Consider the following 20430-nt stretch of genomic DNA (forward strand, 5'->3'; position numbering starts at 1 on the left):
TTCAAATATGGAAAATCTTTTCAATTCACTTCTTTTCCAGACATTGCTATGTTTTGTAGTCTGTTGCTGTAGATGACAGCTAGAAAATAAAAGATCATTGAACCCAGGAATAATTCTGAACTACAACCGCTGGTCATACACACACTTGCACAGCAACACAGCATTGGCAGTGCCTGGGGTGTGCAGGCACACGTTGGACGGGGGATCTACCAGTCCAACCCTTGCTGCCACCACCGCTGGACTGATGCCACCGCCACCGGAGCAAAGCTACCTGCCTGCCTGCACAGCGGGCAGCCTGCCAGGCAGATGCAACCCTTGGTGGGCAGAAAGGGGCACACAGCACACAGCACACAGAGGGGCTGTGCTGGTGTCACCTGTGTGGGGGTGACTGGTTCACCTCCCACAGCTCCCCTGGCACCCCCATACTACACCTTTCCTGCACATGCATAGTCACAAATAAAAAGAAAAGGTTGGCAGACAAGAAAAAAGATACAGGAAATACAAACCATCCCTTAGAATACAAACAAACCATTGCTTAGTTCAGGAGTGAAGTGACAGACTCATGGAAAGTCAAATAGAGTGCTGCTCCTTCCAGGTTTGGGTCAAACCAAATAGCAATACAAAGCTATGCATATAATATGCAATATTTTTCTTACACTTGTAAATCAGTCATTTTGTTATTTTTTTAATTGAACAGAGCACTGTAAACCACATGTGTCATTGGAGTCATTTTAGAACCAGGTAAAAAAAAAATTGTTTTGCCCCTCCATCCCCATCCCTGCTGACCTGTCCTGTATTTTGGCTGAACAAAGGTGGCAATCCCAGTAGCAGTTTCAACAATACTGGCCCAAACTAGTGTGATGTTTGAGGCTGAATGTCATGTACAAGTTCTGAAAATTGGAGGTGTATGAGATGAAGACATTAGCGTTTCTGACTTTGCCCTGTGCTCTGCCCTCTCCAGACAAGTGGGGAGCAATCCATGCAGGGGGAAAGTGCTGATGGGAGCAAGGATTCCTCTCAAAGGTGCCTTCAAACAGCAAGAACTTCAGAACAATCAGGAAAAAGGTGGCCCTTGTCACATTTTCTGAGGGCCACAGGGTTAAATTGGTTTAATTTGTCAAGTAAAGCTGATTTGATCCACGGGAGACAATTTGAATATATGAAAACACATTTTAATAGGTGGGACTGACATTTCAGAGAACTTTTGTTTATTTTTTTTAGACCTAGTATGCTACTCTGCTGGGGAGTGTGTAAGGAGAGGTCTTTTGTTTCTGAAAGCAACCTCTGTTTAGATTTTTCTTATGAAATTTTAAGTTGTTTCATATTTTTCTCAGTATCTCTCCAAGTTGTCTTCATTGTTTTGGTAACACGTGGTAAAGCAATTAAAATGCTGGTGATTCATCAAATAAAAAATATTTAATCAGTGGACAGCCTTTCAAATATCAATTGCCAGGATTTGAATATTCAGTGGGCATCTTCTGGAGGTGATGGCTTTGAAAAAAAATATAGTAGATATAAAACTTATTCCCCAAATCCACAGCTCAGTATAATATAAATGGTACACACAACTGTAAACTCAACAAACTACCTTCAAATGCCAACAGTGTCCTTCAGCTCTCTATATTGGACAAACAGGCCAGACATTACGCCAAAGAATAAACGGACATAAATCGGACATCAGGAATCACAAGACAGAGAAACCAGTAGGAGAACACTTCAATCTCCCAGGACATTCTATACAAGATCTCAAAGTAGCTGTTTTACTACAAAGGAATTTCAGAAATAGACTGGAAAGAGAAGCTGCTGAATTGCAACTTATCACCAAACTGAAAACCATGGAGAGACCTGGTCTGAACAAAGACATTGGATTCTTATCTCATTATACATGACAAAGCCACTTTTCACCTTCTCACCCCTTGCTTTTTCCTGTAATACCTATTGCAGTCGTTAAGAGTCGTCAACAGGCTCATCACAGCTATCTGCCAATCACCCATTCCCACCACCCTTCTGAGTAATACCCCTCCCCACCTTCTCACTATATAGAAGGGTCACTGAAACTTTTGTTTCAGTGTATCTGAAGAAGTGTGCATGCACACGAAAGCTCACACCAAGAACTAACTTAGTTGGTCTTTAAGGTGCTACTGGAAGGAATTTTTTTTGTTTCAACAAACTACCTGTTTGTTGAATGGATTTGTTACCACCAGTATTTATTTATAACAATCTAGTGCTGTTGACACCCCATTTATGGGTGTTCACAGTGGGGGCAAGGGGAACAATTCCCCCAATGAACCTTCATGCCCAGATTCCCAGATTTCATTAAGAAAAAGAAAAAGAGTAAGGTTCTATCATTCTTAAAACCTGAGATAGGAGACAAAATATACAAGCACTCTTGTGAGAAATTAGCCTGTTCCCTTTCCAGTGTTTTACTCCACTCCCTCAAATAAATAAATAAAATAAAATACCCCACCCTGTAAAAATCCCTGCAGACATCTATGCCCCCATCCCCCCCCCATTTCTTATCACGGACAAACAGGACACCTTCCCTTTGCAGCAAACTGCTGGTGTTAAAATAATTTATCACTTTTGGTGGGAAAAAGAAATAACAGATTTCCCATGTGTCTGCTTTTGTGTTTTGTTGTAAAATCACAGGTTTCGATCCAAATGCACTCCTGGAGGCTTAATGGAGGATATTCTTTGTGCAGGGAGACACAAACACACACCTCTGTATAATCAGAAATAAGCATGGTTTGTTGTATTTTAAATAGGGGTGCTTATGGTGCTGGCATCTGCCAGTTTCGTCTGCACTGGAGATGTTCACCCAAGATGGTTACTGGATATTTCTGACTAACTGTTGCATCCCCTTACTCTTCTAGAAGTACATTTCCAGAATCAGTGACTTTCAGGGGTGAACACTGTTGACTTCCAGAGGCTGGGTATTCCACTGTTTCCCCACTAACAAATGTTTCGCTTGGTGATACTCCTAAACTGTGCTCCTAAAATTTTCCTCAAAAAGGGAGCGGTGCTATGCGATGACATAACTTGGCTTTGTTTTTGTTTTTTTAAATAATTTTTATTAAGTTTCATATTACCAAATTAAACACATCAAACCAATTAATCCAAATTATATCAATACATATCATGTAATCCAATTGTTTTCCAAATTATAAATTTTTGTGGGGGGTACCCATGCTTCTTGATCAGCAGGAGTCCAATCCTCAAATATTTCTGCTGCTTTCATATTAAGAATGATATTTCCAGTCCCCTCTTCTCAATCCTTGTCGTTGCTCATTTTCCTTTTCATTCACTTCCGAGTTGCTCCGCCAAGTGGGTTGAAAAAAAACAGTCTTATTTGTATTTCTGTGTGGACTTTGTACTGCTCTCTCATAAATCACTCTCATCCAATAGTCCAGGCATTTCCGCTCGAGCAAGCAATCGCCATCTTGTCGTTCCGATGAAATGCAGTCTAAAAGCTCTCTCATTAACTTTCCCGACCTGTTGCATCGTAAATTAGTCTTTTTCCAGGAGGGCTGCCCCTTCCAGTTCACAATCTCATTGAAATAATAAATCTTTGGCTCGCCCTCCCCACGACCAAACCTCCTGCAACACAGGTCTATCTTTCCACATCAAATCTCCATTCTTACTGTGTCACAAAGAGAGCCTTAATTCTTTCCAAATCCTTTACAGAGTAAAACCTTCAAATTCATATTATTCCCACACAGTTCATTTTTAGTCCCATTTGCCAATTAGTTGTTGTGACGGATCTTCTAAGAGGGAGGGTTATTAGTTAATCACATAGAGCAAAAATAATAAAAAGTTATTCCCCCCCCTTTCAGTTCCATTGCATTCCATTCCACATACCAGCTTATCTGTAGTACTTTGATGTAATCTTCCATCTCAATCTTCTTCATTTCAGTGGCAAAATTGTTAGCAGATAAAAACCTCCTGCCTCTCTTGAAGCATGTGCATTATCTTTCTCCAATTTTTTTTCCTTTTAAGTAACGCAACTAGTTTCACTCCTGGAAGTAGCTTCGAAGGAGTTCCGAAACTCGCAGAGGGTTGTACACCCAGTGCCTCACCCCCTCCTTCTTCCAAACTCGGGGGTGATTTATGGCAACAGCGGGTGAAAACTGCATCTCTCCCCCCTGGAGAGATGAGGGAGACTGATTTACTCCCCATAATCAGCCTCTAATTACCTCGTCCGAGCTGGATAGATGTTAATATCCGCCATCTTCCAAGGCGCCCCTAGCGCCCAATAACTTGTCTTTGCTAGGAAGGAAAGGATAGAATACTGCCACTCCCAAAGTTACTGTATTGTGTTGTCCCTGAAATTTGTTCCTTTTTTATTATTCTTCAGCAGTTTTAGCCCCCACACAATTGAAATAAATCAATGGGTCAGATATTTCAGTCTAGCACTAGTAAATCTGTGGCTGTCACTGGATTGGTAAAATGTGCGAGGGGGAAGGCCTTACATTCTTCCACCCGGCAGCATGGATGCAGCCTTTGCCAATTTGGTGCCACTATGCTGGCAGGGATGAGAGTTGGAGCCCAAACTGCCCTATTTGGCCTTCCAGTCCTTGCTCCAAACAAATATAAACATTTCTATGGTGTAAAAGTAACCATGTTAATAAAAATCAGTTAAAATAGTAAGTTCAGAATTCAATTAAAATGCCTGCTGGAATTTAAAAAAAGAAGTATTCAATAGGTAGCAGAAATTCAGCAAGGACAGATCGTGAAGCTGAGGCTCCAATACTTTGGCCACCTCATGAGAAGAGTCCCTGGAAAAGACCCTGGTGTTGGGAAAGATGGAGGGCACAAGGAGAAGGGGACGACAGAGGACAAGATGGTTGGATAGTGTTCTCGAAGCTACCAGCATGAGTTTTACCAAACTGCGGGAGGCAGTGGAAGACAGAAGTGCCTGGTATGCTCTGGTCCATGGGGTCACGAAGAGTCGGACCCCTGCAAAGTTGATGGGCATTGCCATTCAAATAGTGTGCACGCACCATATAATGTGATTGATTTTGTGGGGTGGGGCTTACCTGGGCCACCGCAATATTTCATTCTAGTTGGCCACCGATCCTGGGAAGGCACCTGCAGCTCCCATTGCCATTCCAGTGCATGATGGCCTTGCAGAGACCCAGCTATAGTGGAGGCAGCAGCAGCTGCACCACCAGCGGATGCCATCTCACAGTGGCTAACCAGTGGTCTATGGGAAGCCTGCAAGTCAAACTTGAGCACACTAGGACTCTTTCCACTTGTGATTCCCAAGAAATCATATTCAAATGCATGCCTGCTTGATACTGGAAATAGCATGCAGTTAGCCATCATTACTTTACAGCAGCAGAACGATTAAGTTCAAACAAAAGAAGGGGCGGGGGAGCAAGCTGGTGCCATCATCACTTGTCTAAGGAAATCTCCCAACCCTGAATTTTAAAACATTTTTTCGTCCTGGTCCTCCGCCAATTTCTTCCTCCTTTCCTTCATGCTCCCTCCCCTTTGTTTCCAAAAGCTTCAGCTCAGCTCTAAATCACCCTAGAATTTGGCCTCTGTCCTCAGTGCTTCAGGATTAATACAGGCACATTCACCCAAAAGAGCATATCTCATGTCGTCTTAACATCTCCTCCTCTGCTACCCCAGGAGTGTGGGTGGGAGATGTCAAAGTGTCTGGCTGCTTAATTCCAGATTCCAGCCCTCTTCCCCTTCACCTGCAGTCTCCCTGCAAACCTCCCCTAGCAAATCCTCTCCACAATATAGCAGGGCCTCAGCCTCTGGCAAATTTCAGGTGCATAATGAGTCTGAGATGCTTCTGTTTATTTTTCATGCACACTCTCAAATATGCCTCATGCATACCTCCAGTTCCTTGATAGTTCCTGTTGTATAGTTTATTTCTTTGTAGAGGCATATTTGATTATCCATCCCCTGCTGGTTGAGTCATCTGAAATGCATCTCAGACCATGTGGGGATTTGTAATGTCTCAACAGGATTTATATTCTAATATTCAGTAATGTTCTCCTTCCCCCTACCTCCTCTCCCTTACAAGCTTTAGGATTTTAAAACACACACACCTATGTCTCACATTAAGGGGAGTTAGAGGCACCAATTATTTAGCTTCCTTATAAAGCAAGAGGTGAGGAACTAGGGAGGAAGAAAGGTTAAATGCTCAACAGTGCAAAGGACTTCTCATTTGATGGCTGAGAACAGTTTTTGCTGCAGGGGCCACATGTGTGGGTGGCCACTCACAGGCTCATTGAGGGCATGCTGAGATTTTGTTTTTTTCTCTGCCTAATCAAAACACAAATCTAGATCTATTGCATATTTTATGCCACTGAAAGCTACATTTTCACAAGCAGCTTTCATTCTGAAAATAAAAACTCAACACAGATTATTCAATTCCCCTGTTTGAAAATGGATGGAGGCAGTCCCAGCTGAATACAGGATTAGACACTATAAAGGATAAAGTAGAAGCAAAAATATTGTTGCCTTCCACTCCCATCTCTGAGTAGTGCCAGATTCCAGGGGTTCCAGGCGCTTTCCCAGGGTCCATATTTCCTTTTGGAAATGAGGCACAGTGGAGATTGTGGTGTCTTTATGATATATGGTTTATAGGGTTCAAAAATTCATTATGACATAGTGTAGTTAACGATGATCATCCTGGACAAATCTGGTTTTTAATTCCATGTGAAACATTTTATAATGAATAGAGTACTTTTCACAAAATGTTTTCTGAGAAACCTTTGTACCACAACAAATTTTTGAATTTCCTTTTTATCATAATTCTTCTGCTTCTAGAATTCTATTGTTTGAGAACCATTATTTAATTTAATAACCTACTATGTTTGAAATGTAATATCAGTTTCTGACATTTTACCAACATCAGTGGTGACACTAATAGAGGGATACTTATAATTAAAAATAATATTTTGGCAATGTATATTTAATCACCAATATTCTTCCAAACCATGATATTAGTAATGATAACTATATCTCCAGTTTTTCTGTTTCTTTATATAATTTCCCATGCTTAAGCTTTTCCATCTCTTCAAAGTTATTTGTTATCATTTTCCCTTGTTACGTTCCCCCGTTCTCCTAGAAATCAAGTTCCACACATCTTCAAAACAAAGGCACATGCAACAAAAGAAAACACAACTTGTCCCCCTAGGCACATTATTTAAGAACCTGTTTGTGCTCCCCCTCCCCCACACTGTATGATGACACCAATGACAATCTTAGCTGCAGTGAACATTCATTTACCAGCTGATGTACATGTTCCTGCACAACTTCAGCCATCAAAACTGTGTCAGGAGCTCATCCTACTCTCGAGTAGGACCCTGGCAGAGACACGTACCCGACTGACATGTTCACTCCTTCCTGGTCGATCGTTCGGGAGCTCTATAAGCTTTCTTCTGCCCGAGCATCACAGCGACCGATGCCAACAGACATTGACACACTTAGTTTCTTGCCTCTCTGAAGAAACAGTGTCTACCCTTACAGCCTTTGGGCCTGGTTTCCCGTACCTTGAGGTGAAACCCTGTACCCCTTTGAAGACTCTCCCCAGTGAGACCTGTGTCGAGCCACTAGCCACAGCTAAATCTGCAACAGCTGTGTTAGCAAACTCCTGAGCATACCTGGTTGCCTTCTCACCCTTCGTAGCTCGTCCTGATCTGCGCACCTGGCGCATCTCCTCCACTGTATCAGTGGAACTCACCTCAGTGCACCTGCTGTTTATAACAGCAACAGACTTAGTATCTATGGGGCAATGGGGTAGCCTAGGAAAATACACACATTTCCCCCCCACACACACTCTGCTCTGCACTCAATATCCCCAGTGAGTAAAATTAGCTTGGTATGAGGCTTTAGTACTCTGTACAAGCCTCCATACCACAGGAAGATTCTATGCTCCCTGCCTTGTGATGTCTCAACCCACATGTCAGACCCATCCATTGGCATCCTGGCTTTTTCCGGGTTTATCTTGTCACATTTCCCATCAGAAACTGTCTGAATCCAGGGAAAGACCTTGCAAACTATGTTTGCCGAGCATATCGCTCTGTGACTTTGGAACCCACATGTCAGATCCAATCAATGGCATCTTGGCTTTTTCCGGGTTTGCCTTTTCACTGTCATCATCACCAATAGGGTGCTTTTGTAAAATACCCATATTGCTTCCCCCTTTTGCTTTGTCCTGAGCACTGGTACATCTGACCATCTTCATGTCAGACAGCAGCAATCTGGGAGCTTCATGCTTACAACCTGCATGAAAAACATGGTTAACAGACAAAACATTACATGTCTCTTGAACCATTCCACCATCCCCTATGTTAACATTATAACATAGCAAGAACAAGCCATTTACACAATAAACATCACAATGTAAAATGTCGCTTTCGGTCTTCTGGGTTGTTTCACTCTGTTTGTTGCCATAAACAGAACGGCCACACTGCACCAGCTGGGCTTCTTGACCTGGAATGAAAAACATGTTAGACATCATAGCATTACAGCTTTTCAGTTCTACGATCCAGGTGCTATGTACCCCCAACGAATCTCCACTCAACAGGTGGATCGAATCCTTCTGTGGCGTACGCCTGGTGAACCAGTCCCATCTTCCACAAAGGTGTGCCTTCGCTTCAGATTCTAGTACAAGAGATTCTAGCACCTCTGCCCTGGAACAGTTAGTCACCATCTCTGCACTGAAGCTCTGTATTTCTGGCATTACTTCATGTCACCTGTCAGAAATGCTGCAAACCTTCCTGGCTTTTGGAATCTGTCCAAACTTCTCACAGGACAAACTTTCCACTGCTTTCCACTGGTTGCAGTGATGGTTGCGATGATGTCACAGCCAGTTCCCCTTCTTCTCCTTCCGTTCTGGAGAGTCCTCTCCCCGAATAGGAAACAATGCAATTTCCCTCTAAAACGCCTCCAAACACAACTGGAGCTTTTGCTTTCAGGAACCATTGCCTCCCATATAATGTGGGCATCGGAGACAGCAAAGTCCACCTCTCCAAACTTCTCTGGCATCCTAGATAGCCTGTCGCCATCTTGAAATGTCCAAGTGTGTTGCAGATGAAATTCCTGCTGATCACACACTCTGGCTGTTGGCATCAGACACAGCATCATACTGCTTTTGCAGCTTTGGGAACAAAATCACTGCTCCCCCACATTCCCAAACTCACAGGGAGAATCAGAAGAATCCTGTCTTCTCAAAGTTCATTCCTTGCTGCTTCAACGCAGCATTGGGGGAAATTGCTCCCTCCCCCATAGCTGATGTTTCACAAACAGCTATTGCCTTGGCAAAGCTTGCTGCTGCGCGAATCCAGCTTCATAAGCATCGGAGTATGTCCTCCCTTCTGTGGCACATAAATCAAGGCTACTTTCTCGGCAAAGACCTGCCACATCAGGTATTCCCTCTATGTAACTCAGGGACTTGGGATTTTAATTTTTTTTTACCCCTCCAAAAGGTCCATTCTGCAGCTTAGTCTAAGCTGTTCTTATCAGATGGCTATAAATCAAGCCTTCTTCTGCCAGCTTGCCCTGGGCCCATGACTGTTGTCAGGAGCTTGTCCTACTCTCGAGTAGGATCCTGGCAGAGACACATGCCCGACTGGCATGTTCTCTCCCTCCTGGTCGTTCGTTCGGGAGCTCCATAAGCTTTCTTCTTTTTTCTTCTTTTTTTAAAAAAATAATATTTATTGCTTTTAAAAATTACAGAAAAGGAAAAGAAAAAGAAGAAAAGACAAAAGAGAAAAACAAAAAAGAAAGGAACAATACAATACAATATAAAAACAATACAAAACACAGCCTAAACACATTAAACTAACCACATTAAACTAAGCTAAACAGAACCCTAACCCACCCTAACCCTAAACAAAATAAGACAAAAACCATTAAAAAACAAACAAACATCACAGCTTTTCCATGCTCTATCTTTCATTCCCTTGTTTCCTCGACTTCCTCTCACCTCCCTTTTTGTATTCCACTTCTATTAATTGTTTCAGCAAATCCTTTCCATCTTTCTCTATTTTCTGTCATATTATAAATATCTTAACATATTTTTTATCCTTATTTTCCATTAAAACTAAAATACTTATATATGCTTAACTCCTTATAACATTTCTGCTAAGACCATAAAATTTCTTTCCACCAATTTTCTATCACTCATTAATTTTACAATATTTCTATATATAGACTTTAAATTCTCCAATCTTCTTCCACCATCTCCTCTCCCTGGTTTCGGAATCTGGTTTCATCAATTCCATATAATCCATCAACCTGGAGATCTTATGTCCGAGGCTCTTAACTCTTTTCCAGGTCGCTTCTGCTGATCTTCTTCATATTCTTTAATGCCAAAGAGCAGATCTCGGGAAAACTCCAACCTAACAACACATTTATTCCTCCTAGACAGATCAGCCAAATTTCCATAGTTGAAACTGAGGTCTATAAGATGTTTCATGGCATGTTTCAAAATTCCTCCAAATCCAAAAGCCCCCAGAACTCCAATCTCCTACAGACCCAAGTCCATGTCCCAAAAGTCAGTTAATCCCTGCATAGAGGGATCTTTCCAACTTTCCTTCTTCTGTCCAAGCCGGGATCCAGTCTTTTCTGGATTCAATTATAGAAGGCCTCAACTTGTAATCCTCAATTTGCTTCTGTAGGACTGAGGATCCCGCTTGTATTACTTTAGAGTCAACAACCACAGCTTTCTCTTTCTCCTCCACAATTTGTCCTGCCAAAGTAGATTCTTGTACCAAGTCCTGAATTGTTTCTATGTTGGTGCTCACTTTTTGCCTCAAATTGGTCGCTTTTTGTTCCAAATTGTCAATTTTAAGAGACATGTAATCCGTTCCAGCGAATAACTTATCTTACATAATACCGTCACAATGGCTTCTCCTATCAACATTTTGAATGGTCCAAGGTCAATCTCTGGTTCTCAGAATCCTTATCTTGCAGCTGGAGATCTCCCAGTTACACTCCTGTAACAGTTTCAAAAGCTCCCTCTAGAGGGAAACAGTCCCCACTTGTATCAGTTCTTTCAAGCACAACTCAAGCAATAAAAATAGTTTCAATTTTCAGTTACTTTTCCTCCTTTTTAAACGCAGAAGAGGATAATGGAAACAGTATCTTACTCTTATTTAGCTAGCTGTCAAATCCGTTCTGTCAATGAACTCTCCCCAAACGTCATCTGGCAACCCGTTTCCAGGTTCAGAGCAGAGGCAATTTGATTTTTCACTCTCTCCTGCAGGCTCACTAGGTCCAAAATTTCCCCCCTCTTCTCCTGCATCCAAGGGTTTTTTTGTATTTTTAACCGATGGAAATTTAATCCTTTGCCAAAAGCTTTCAAAGACTTTAGCTTGTAACGTCTTTGCTTCAGTCTATTTACAAAAGCGGAAGGCGGACTTCCTGTTTATGACCTTCCCACTTCGGTGCCAAATTAAGATATTTAAAGATCCAATTTTCCGTTCTACTCACGGGTAGTTGTTTAAAATCCAATTGTCCACAGGAAAAAGTCAGCACTCTCCGGCAACAACAATGCAGCTTTGCTCCGTGAAAGAAGCAGTCGATTCAAAGCACCGCGCCACTCACCCCGCGTCACTCCGGATCCCCAAAACAGGGTTTCCCCGCGAGTAGGGGAGGCCCAAAAGGTGCCAGCCGAATCCCAGGTTCACAAGCTTCTCCCGCTTGTGATTTCAGTGGGTCTCCGCCTTCGCTGTGGCAGTCAGACCCTGCTTTCTACGGAGCAAGTTCCTCCCAATTGGAGGAGCTCTGCCATTGCCGGAGGCGCCAACCCGGAAGTCCTCCATAAGCTTTCTTCTGCCCGAACTTCACAGCGACTGATGACAACAGACATTGGCACACTTAGGGATCTGCAGAGTCTTCGCAGCTTGCATGACAGACCTCAGCAACTCCGCATTTTGGCTAATCTACTTTATTTATATACACGGAGCACTGCAACATGGCTCCCTCTCTCTCTAGCATCAGACAGCAAAGAGAAAGAACAAAGGACAATAGAACACAGTAACACAAACATCCTGTCTCCGTCACTTCCCACTCTGTGGAGTCAAAACATACACCATCATGTGATAGACAAAAATCCCATGACTGCAATCATGGAGTAGGAATTCTAACAAACTGATCATAGCATAACTTGTCTTCCAGTAAAAGCCTCTCAAATACCTGTTGATGATAGAGACAATCATGTTGGAGAGAATTCAGCTTGATTTATTGGTCTATCTTGTTTTGTACAGCTGCATCTTGTCTTATAAATGGTCATCCTCCCTTCCAGTTCCTTTCAAAAGCAGAGTCTAAATTTATGAACTTGAAAAGTCTCTTGGAAGGTCAATCTGGATTTTAATGTGTTACATCACAACTAGCACTTGGTGTAATAAACAAAATTTCACAAGATTGCAAATTGAGGCTGCTCTCAGTTTGTTCGTAAATTTATTGTGGCATCTGATGCTCTTGAGCAGTTCACTGTTAATTTTAAAATTAGACCAATAATGCCAGCAGTAAAGAGGAGGAGGTGGAATTTAGATTCACCTAAAAGGAGCAGGTGGCACTGTGGGTTAAACCACAAAGCCTAGGACTTGCCGATCAGAAGATCGGCGGTTCGAATCCCCGCGACGGGGTGAGCTCCCATTGCTTGGTCCCTGCTCCTGCCCACCTAGCAGTTCGAAAGCACGTCAAAGTGCAAGTAGATAAATAGGTACCACTCCGGCGGGAAGGTAAACGGAATTTCCGTGCGCTGCTATGGTTCACCAGAAGCAGCTTAGTCATGCTGGCCACATGACCCAGAAGCTGTATGCTGGCTCCCTCGGCCAATAAAGCAATGAGTGCCGCAACCCCAGAGTCAGTCACAACTGGACCTAATGGTCAGGGGTCCCTTTACCTTTACTTAGAGTTGCATGGGGATTGCTACTGCACACCCAGTGGAAGAAAAAACTCTTGGGTAAAGTTACAACAAAGTTATTCTAGAGATTGAAGAGCAACATTCAGAAATGACCAGAGACCTGGAGTGCTTGCCAGCCATCTCCTCCTGGGCTTCAGTTGGATCTACCACCCAGCAGAGACAGCATCCTCAGCAACTCTTGTAGCAGGACCCTTTAGAACTCTCCGAGGTCCTGTCTACTCTTTGTGTGATCTGGACTTCTGACCTGGATTCTGCCTGTTTTGCATTTGAGCCACAAGCACCCTCCATGCTGGGCAGTAGGAAGCTGCCTTATTCCAGATTAGATTATTTTTTCATCTATTACAATATTGCCTGCTTTCACAGCACATACTACCTGGTCTTTTTACCTGGAGATACCAAGGATAAAGCGGGACATTATAATAATATAATAATTTATTATTTATACCCCGCCCATCTGGCTGAGTTTCCCCAGCCACTCTGGGCGGCTCCCAATCAGTGTTAAAAACAGTACAGCATTACATATTAAAAACTTCCCTGAACAGGGCTGCCTTAAGATGTTTTCTGAATGTCAGGTAATTCTTTATCTCTTTGACATCTGATGGGAAGGCGTTCCACAAGGCAGGCGCCACTACCGAGAAGGCCCTCTGTCTGGTTCCCTGTAGCCTTACTTCTCGCAATGAGGGAACCGCCAGAAGGCCCTTGGCGCTGGATCTCAGTGTCTGGGCTGAACGATGGGGGTGGAGACGCTCCTTCAGGTATACAGGACCGAGGCCGTTTAGGGCTTTAAAGGTCAGCACCAACACTTTGAATCGTGCTCGGAAACGTACTGGGAGCCAGTGCAGATCTCTCAGAACCGGTGTTATGTGGTCCCGGCGGCCACTCCCAGTCACCAGTCTAGCTGCCGCATTCTGGATTAATTGCAGTTTCCGGGTCACCTTCAAAGGTAGCCCCACGTAGAGCGCGTTGCAGTAGTCCAAGCGTGAGATAACTAGAGCATGCACCACTCTGGCGAGACAGTCCACGGGGAGGTAGGGTCTTAGCCTGCGTACCAGGTGGAGCTGGTAGACAGCTGCCCTGGACACAGATTTGACCTGCGCCTCCATGGACAGCTGTGAGTCCAAAATGACTCCCAGGCTGCGCACCTGGTCCTTCAGGGGCACAGTTACCCCATTCAGGACCAGGGAATCCTCCACACCTGCCCGCCTCCTGTCCCCCCAAAACAGTACTTCTGTCTTGTAAGGATTCAACCTCAATCTGTTAGCCGCCATCCAACCTCCAACCGCCTCCAGGCATTCACACAGGACCTTCACCGCCTTCACTGGTTCTGATTTAAAGGAGAGGTAGAGCTGGGTGTCATCTGCATACTGATGAACACCCAGTCCAAACCCCCTGATGATCTCTCCCAGCGGCTTCATATAGATATTAAAAAGCATGGGGGAGAGGACAGAACCCTGAGGCACCCCACAAATGAGAGCCCAGGGGTCTGAACACTCACCCCCCCCACCACTTTCTGGACACGGCCCAGGAGGAAGGAGCGGAACCACTGTATGACAGTGCCCCCAGCTCCCAGCCCCTCTAGACGGTCCAGAAGGATGTTATGGTCGATGGTGTCAAAGGCCACTGAGAGATCCAGCAGAACTAGGAAACAGCTCTCACCTTTGTCCCTAGCCCGCCGGAGATCATCAACCAGCGCGACCAAGGCAGTTTCAGTCCCATGGTGAGGCCTGAATCCCGATTGGAAGGGATCCAAATGGTCCGTTTCCTCCAGGCGTGCTTGGAGTTGTTCAGCAACCCCCCGCTCAATCACCTTGCCCAAGAATGGCAGATTTGAGACTGGGCGATAGTTGGCCAAATTGGCCGGGTCTAAAGATGTTTTTTTAGGAAGCGGTTTAATGACCGCCTCTTTCAGCGGGTCTGGGAAGGCTCCCTCACAGAGGGAAGCATTCACCACCCCGCAGAGCCCATCGCCCAGCGCTTCCCGGCTCGCTTTTATCAGCCAGGATGGGCAAGGATCAAGGAGACAGGTGGTTGGTTTCACTCGTCCAAGCAGCCTGTCCACATCCTCGGAGGTAACAGATTGGAATTGATCCCATATAACAGGACCAGACAGAACTCTAGCACTCTCCCGCCCTGGCCCTGCTCCCACGGTGGAGTCTACCTCCTTCTGAATCTGAGCGATTTTATCTGCAAAAAACTTTGCAAAAGCATTGCAGGAGATCTTGGGGTCCCTACCAGGCCCCGGTGGTACAGGTGGTTCCGATAAACTGCGAACCACCTGAAAAAGTCTCCTGCTGCTGTTTTCTGCAGATGCAATGGAGGCGGCGAAGAAGGCCCTCTTCGCCGTCGCCATTGCCACTTGGGAGGCTCAACGTTGAGCTCTAACCCGTGTCCGGTCTGATTCAGAATGAGTTTTCCGCCACCGGCGCTCTAGCCGTCTCAACGATTGTTTCATCACCCTCAGCTCCGGGGAAAACCACGGGGCTGTCCGGGCTCCATGCAATCGGAGAGGGCGCTTCGGAGCCAGACAGTCAATTGCCCTGGTTAACTCCGCATTCCAGCGTGCCACCAGGGAATCAGCTGAAAGGCCATCAACTTGGGATAAAGCATCCCCTACCACTCTCTGGAAGCCAATTGGATCCATTAAGTGGCGGGGGCGGACCATCCGAATCGGTCCCACCTCCCTGCGGAGGGGAAGGGTTGCGGAGAAGTCCAGTTGCACCAGGAAGTGATCTGACCATGGCACTTCTTTTGTTTCGCTTTTAGTTAATGTCAGATCACCAACATCCGTAGAGGTAAACACCAAGTCTAAGGCATGTCCGTGGCTATGAGTTGGGCCAGACTTATTCAGGGACAGCCCCATGGAGGCCATGTTTTCCACGAAGTCCCGAGCGGCCCCTTGTAAGGTCGTGTCGGCATGGATGTTAAAATCCCCCAGGACAACCAAGCTAGGTATCTCCAGGAGCATATCCGCCACGACCTGAAGCAGCACGGGCAGGGAATCCTTGGTGCAGCGGGGAGGTCGGTACACCAGTAGGAATCCTGTACTGCCCCTATTGCCCAACTTCCAGAACATGCACTCAGAAAACTGGGTCTTCCCAATAGGACGCCTGGTGCAGACTAATGACTTCCTAAAAATCACTGCAACCCCCCCTCCCCGCCCACATGACCTGGGTTGCTGTGCATAAGAGAAACCTGGTGGGCAAGCAGCGGCAAGGACAGGCCCATCTGCTTCATCCAACCAGGTCTCTGTCACACATGCCAGGTCAAATCCTCCATCCACAATCAGGTCGTGGATGGCAGTGGTTTTATTCATCATTGACCTGGCATTGCACAGCAACACTTTCAGGTCATGTGGGTTTCCCTTGCTGATTACTGTATCCTTCCGGTCAGGACCAGACCTGGAGGCAGGGATAGTCCTCAAACAACGACTAAACCTGCCTCCTCAGTAATGACATGGTCTGGTCTTAGCATAACTCCTCCTCCTGCCCGTAATCACTGAGATCGGGTGTCCCAATACATCTCCCCCTGTGGAACCTGCCCCATCCAATCTATTGGCTGAGGCCCACTCCCAGGCAGCCATGACCCTTCCCCTTAAAAGGCAAAATACAAACTATATAATAATTTAACAGAATAATAATAAAAAAACAGAACAGAACAGAACAAAACAAAACAAAACAAAACAAAGCAAGGAACAATTGTGCTGACTCAGTGCTTATCCCACCCCAAGCAAAAATAAAATAATGAAATAATATAATATTATAAAAAACAACAACCACCATTCAAAGTGCTGCAAATTAAAAGCGATTAAAACATTTAAAACCATTTTGTCCATTGCTGCCGGTAGCTGCTCAGGCCTCTAAACTGTAGTGGTAGAGCAGGCCCCGCCCCCTAGGCCGGATGGAGTTGGCAGGAGAGGGAGTGGTCCTCCCAACACTCACGGAAGCAGCAGCAGCAGCAGCAGCCGTGTCCCAGAAACCTCTCTCAGGCCTCTTATGCTGTGGCAGTGAGTGCAGGCCCCGCCCCCTAGGCCGGATGGAGTTGGCAGGAGAGGGAGCGGTCTTCCCAACACTCACGCAGGCAGCAGCAGCAGCAGCCATTCTGCATGTAAAACACACACTCTGCTACAGAGCGACAGTCTCTCCCCATAGCCTGGGCTGTGGTTAGGATTGGCTAAGGTGCAAGGTCACAAGGAACCTTTGTGCTCCCAAAGAAGCAATTCACATAAGCAAGTTGACTTATATGCAGCGAGCAGACTGCTGCCGTGACTACATATCCCCATCCTCTAAACCACATTTCTTGCCTTGCTGTAGGGAAATCATAGGAAGCTGAGGCTGAAAGATTTGTCTTGCCTAAGGCGCCCTTGCAATGAGTGAGAGTTGAAAGGAAGGCCTCCTGCATCCTGTAACTCCCAGTGGATGCAGCTGCATTCAGGGACTGGTACAAGGTCATACCATGAACCACCCCCCCTCGACTGACCAGGTGTGTGAACCCAGGTCTCTCCAGCCAAAGTCCAGCATGCCAATTCCTACCTCACCCTTTGCCAGCTCACTTTTCTCTGGCTGTCAGCTGATCCCATTAATTTGGTATATTGGGTTGTATCCAATGCTAGTCCTAGAGACGAGCCACTGAAATGAATAGGCATGGTTAACTTAGGTCCATTAATTTCAATGGCTCTACCCTGAGTAGAAGTTACTTGGCTATACCTTTTGCTATCTACTCCTATTTGGGTATCCTGCCTTTTTCTTTGGCAGGGACTCAAGATGGTTCAGAGATAAAATAGAACCAGCTAAAAACTTAAGAAAAACCCCAATAATTAAAAACAATTAAACATTAATAGCTGTCTGGTATGTTTCTTTGTACTTTGAACTTTTACCACTACACTGCTGCTAAGTTCAAGAAATAGCTTAGCTCTGTCAGAGGTGACTGAGTTATGATGGCTGTTTTCACACATGCAAAGTATACAATCACTTAAGTTTGCAGTCCCCAAACTGACAGGGAACCCAGTGATAGGGTACAATTATCAGAGGGGACTGTGCATAGATTGGGATGAAGCTGTGGCTTAAAGATGAGCTTGTTCAGCTATGTAGTGTCTCTCTCTGTGTGTGTTTGCTTGGGCAGAAACAGATATGCAGATGCAGAGAAATTTACCGTATTTTTCTCTCTATAGGACGCACCGGACCACAAGACACACCTAGTTTTTAGATGGGGAAATCAAGAAAAAATATTATTCCCCCCAACCTCAAAGAGCAACGGACAGGTTGCGCGCAGCCTGTCCACTTCTCCCAGAGCTTCTCGGGGCTGCGGGGGAAGCCTGGGTTCCCCCTCCAGCCCCAAAGAGCAAAGAAGCCAAGACAGCGAGCGGGATCCATCCCGCTGGCTGTCTTGGCTTCTGCCATAGCCGTGCAACCTCTCCAGCCAGGAGCTAAACCTCTCCAGCGCGGCTAAAGAAGCGTGGCCAAAGAAGCCAAGGCAGCCAGCGCGATCCATCCCACTCACTGCCTTGGCTTCCTCTTTAGCCTTGCGCAGCCTCTCCCGACTGGAGAGGCTGCGCACAGCTATGGCAATTCCCCCACCTACCGCCAAAGCCCACAGGAGCCGAGCACCCTTTAAGGAGTGTGCAGCTCCTGCGGGCTTTTCTATGAGGAGGGAGAAGGGACTGACTGGCCGTGTTAGTCCTTTCTCCCTCCTGGGGAAAAGCTTGCAAGAGCTGTGCGAAGCTTGTGTGCAGCTCTTGGGGGCTTTTCCTGCCTGCCTCCCCCCTGCATTTGCTCCATAGGATGCACAGACCTTTCTCCTTAGTTTTTAAGAGGGAAAAAGTGTGTCCTATGGAGTGAAAAATACGGTAATATAAGAGCATTCACAGATGGAACACTCCAATTCTAACTGGGTCAGTCAGAACTAAATGATCTCTCCCTCATCACAGCAGGTCACATTCGTGTTCACATACGAAGAGATTAACTTTACTATTAATAATCTTCTAAGTAAAAAAGGGAGATAAAGCCTAGGCAGAAGGCAATTTGAATATTTAAAATGTTTTATATCATTTTAAGGTGATAAAATGAAAAATCTTGTGCTAACCTTTTTTGCCAGCAGCTGCAGAATCTTGATGATAAGTCTCATGAGGATGACAGCAAGACACGGTGGTTGGATAAGGGGCTTTATTTTTAAAAAAGAAACATATGGATTTGATCTATTTTAAAAAAAGCTTTTTGGTAAAAATATTCCTTTAATTATTATTTTTTTACAACTGTCTAATCTTTATCATAGGTAAAAATAGCCACTTTCTGTATATGGCAATAATAAAAAATAATGTTTTACAAAAAGCATCCCACCCATCTAATATAGTCCCAGTTAGGGCACCAAGCACAGTATCAGCAGGTGGCATTCTCATGCAGAAAGAGTCTTGCATAAGCTGGGGGGGTGGGACTGCTGTTACTGTGGGACTTACACTAAATAAGGAAAGCATATCTGCTCATCCTGTATATTTCACTATACAATAGAAATGTAAGAATGTCTTTGTGCAGCCTCAAATAGAGGATTTGTAGTGCTGCAACACAATCTTGGATTTGCTCGAGGCCAAGGTATGTTAGGGGTGCAAAAGTAAATGCATGTTGCACAACAATGGGGGGGGGGTTGTGTGCAAGAGGGGAGTTGCACAAAGGAGAGGAGGATGCATGGGCATGGGTGAAAGTGGAAAACGAGTGCCAAGCTGGCTGCAAGCAAAATAGAAAAGATAGGTGACATCAGTAATGGAACTGGGAAAGTGAAAAGTGAGCTTCATAGTTGCATGACTTGAGAATGGGAAGATCTAGGGGATTAATGTGGGGGGTGGGAATGGCAGGAGGGTTGGTGAGAAGAGCAAGCAGGGCCACAGCCTCCAGTCTGTCAACAGACATTTATAAAAAGCCATCACTGAAGTGAAATCTGTGGATTTGGTAGGTTCGCCTTTAAATTTGAAAGGAGTCAAATTTCTCCCCATCTCTACTCTGAATACCAGTAGCTGGGAATCACAAGTGAGGAAAAGTGCTGTTGTACTGAAGTCCTCCTTGCAGACTTCCCAGAGGCTGCAGCATCATAAACGCACAGATTCATAGAGTTGGAAGGGACCACAAGGGTCATCTGGTCCAGCCCCCGGCAGTAAGGAATCTGTTGCCCAACATGGGGCTCAAACCCATGAGCCTGAGATTGAGAGTCTCAGGCTCTACTGACTGTGCTATCTCTAATCTTGAATGCTGGACTAGATGGAGATTTGGTCTGAACGACCAGGGCTCTTCTTACACAGTGTTAAGAAGATGTTAGCTTAAGACTCCTCCCTCATCTCTCCTAGCATTGCTGGGAGTCTTAGGGGAAAAGTTCCCACTGGCAACCAAAAAGCTACAAGCCACACTAGATGAGGATGATTTCAATTCCAATCACAGTGGAGGAGTAAAGACACCCATCTCCTCTCCCCATATGCCTGCCCTGTAATTAATGAAGGAAAATCAAACTACATAGCCACAATATTAAGCAGTATCTTTCCCTGTAGATCTGAGAGG

The 20430-nt window shown here is 45.1% G+C and overlaps 1 protein-coding gene across 5 annotated transcripts in view; it reads right to left on the reverse strand.

Annotated features, from left to right (window-relative positions):
- The window catches only part of ZMAT4 (zinc finger matrin-type 4), a 266950-nt gene that overhangs the window by 36202 nt on the left and 210318 nt on the right, over window positions 1–20430 (reverse strand). For 2 of the 5 annotated variants that reach the window (XM_081921383.1, XM_081921384.1), the window contains exon 6: window positions 18974–19051. The exons of 2 other annotated variants lie outside the window; for them this stretch is intronic. In XM_081921383.1, coding sequence (XP_081777509.1) covers window positions 18974–19051 — 78 coding nt within the window. Of the gene's footprint in view, window positions 1–7827; window positions 8245–18973; window positions 19052–20430 lie in introns of those variants that run through there. One more of the 5 variants, XM_081921382.1, reaches the window with a different exon arrangement.

The sequence above is a fragment of the Podarcis melisellensis genome, assembly GCF_964234715.1.
Source record: "Podarcis melisellensis genome assembly, chromosome: 8".
Taxonomy (NCBI): domain Eukaryota; kingdom Metazoa; phylum Chordata; class Lepidosauria; order Squamata; family Lacertidae; genus Podarcis; species Podarcis melisellensis.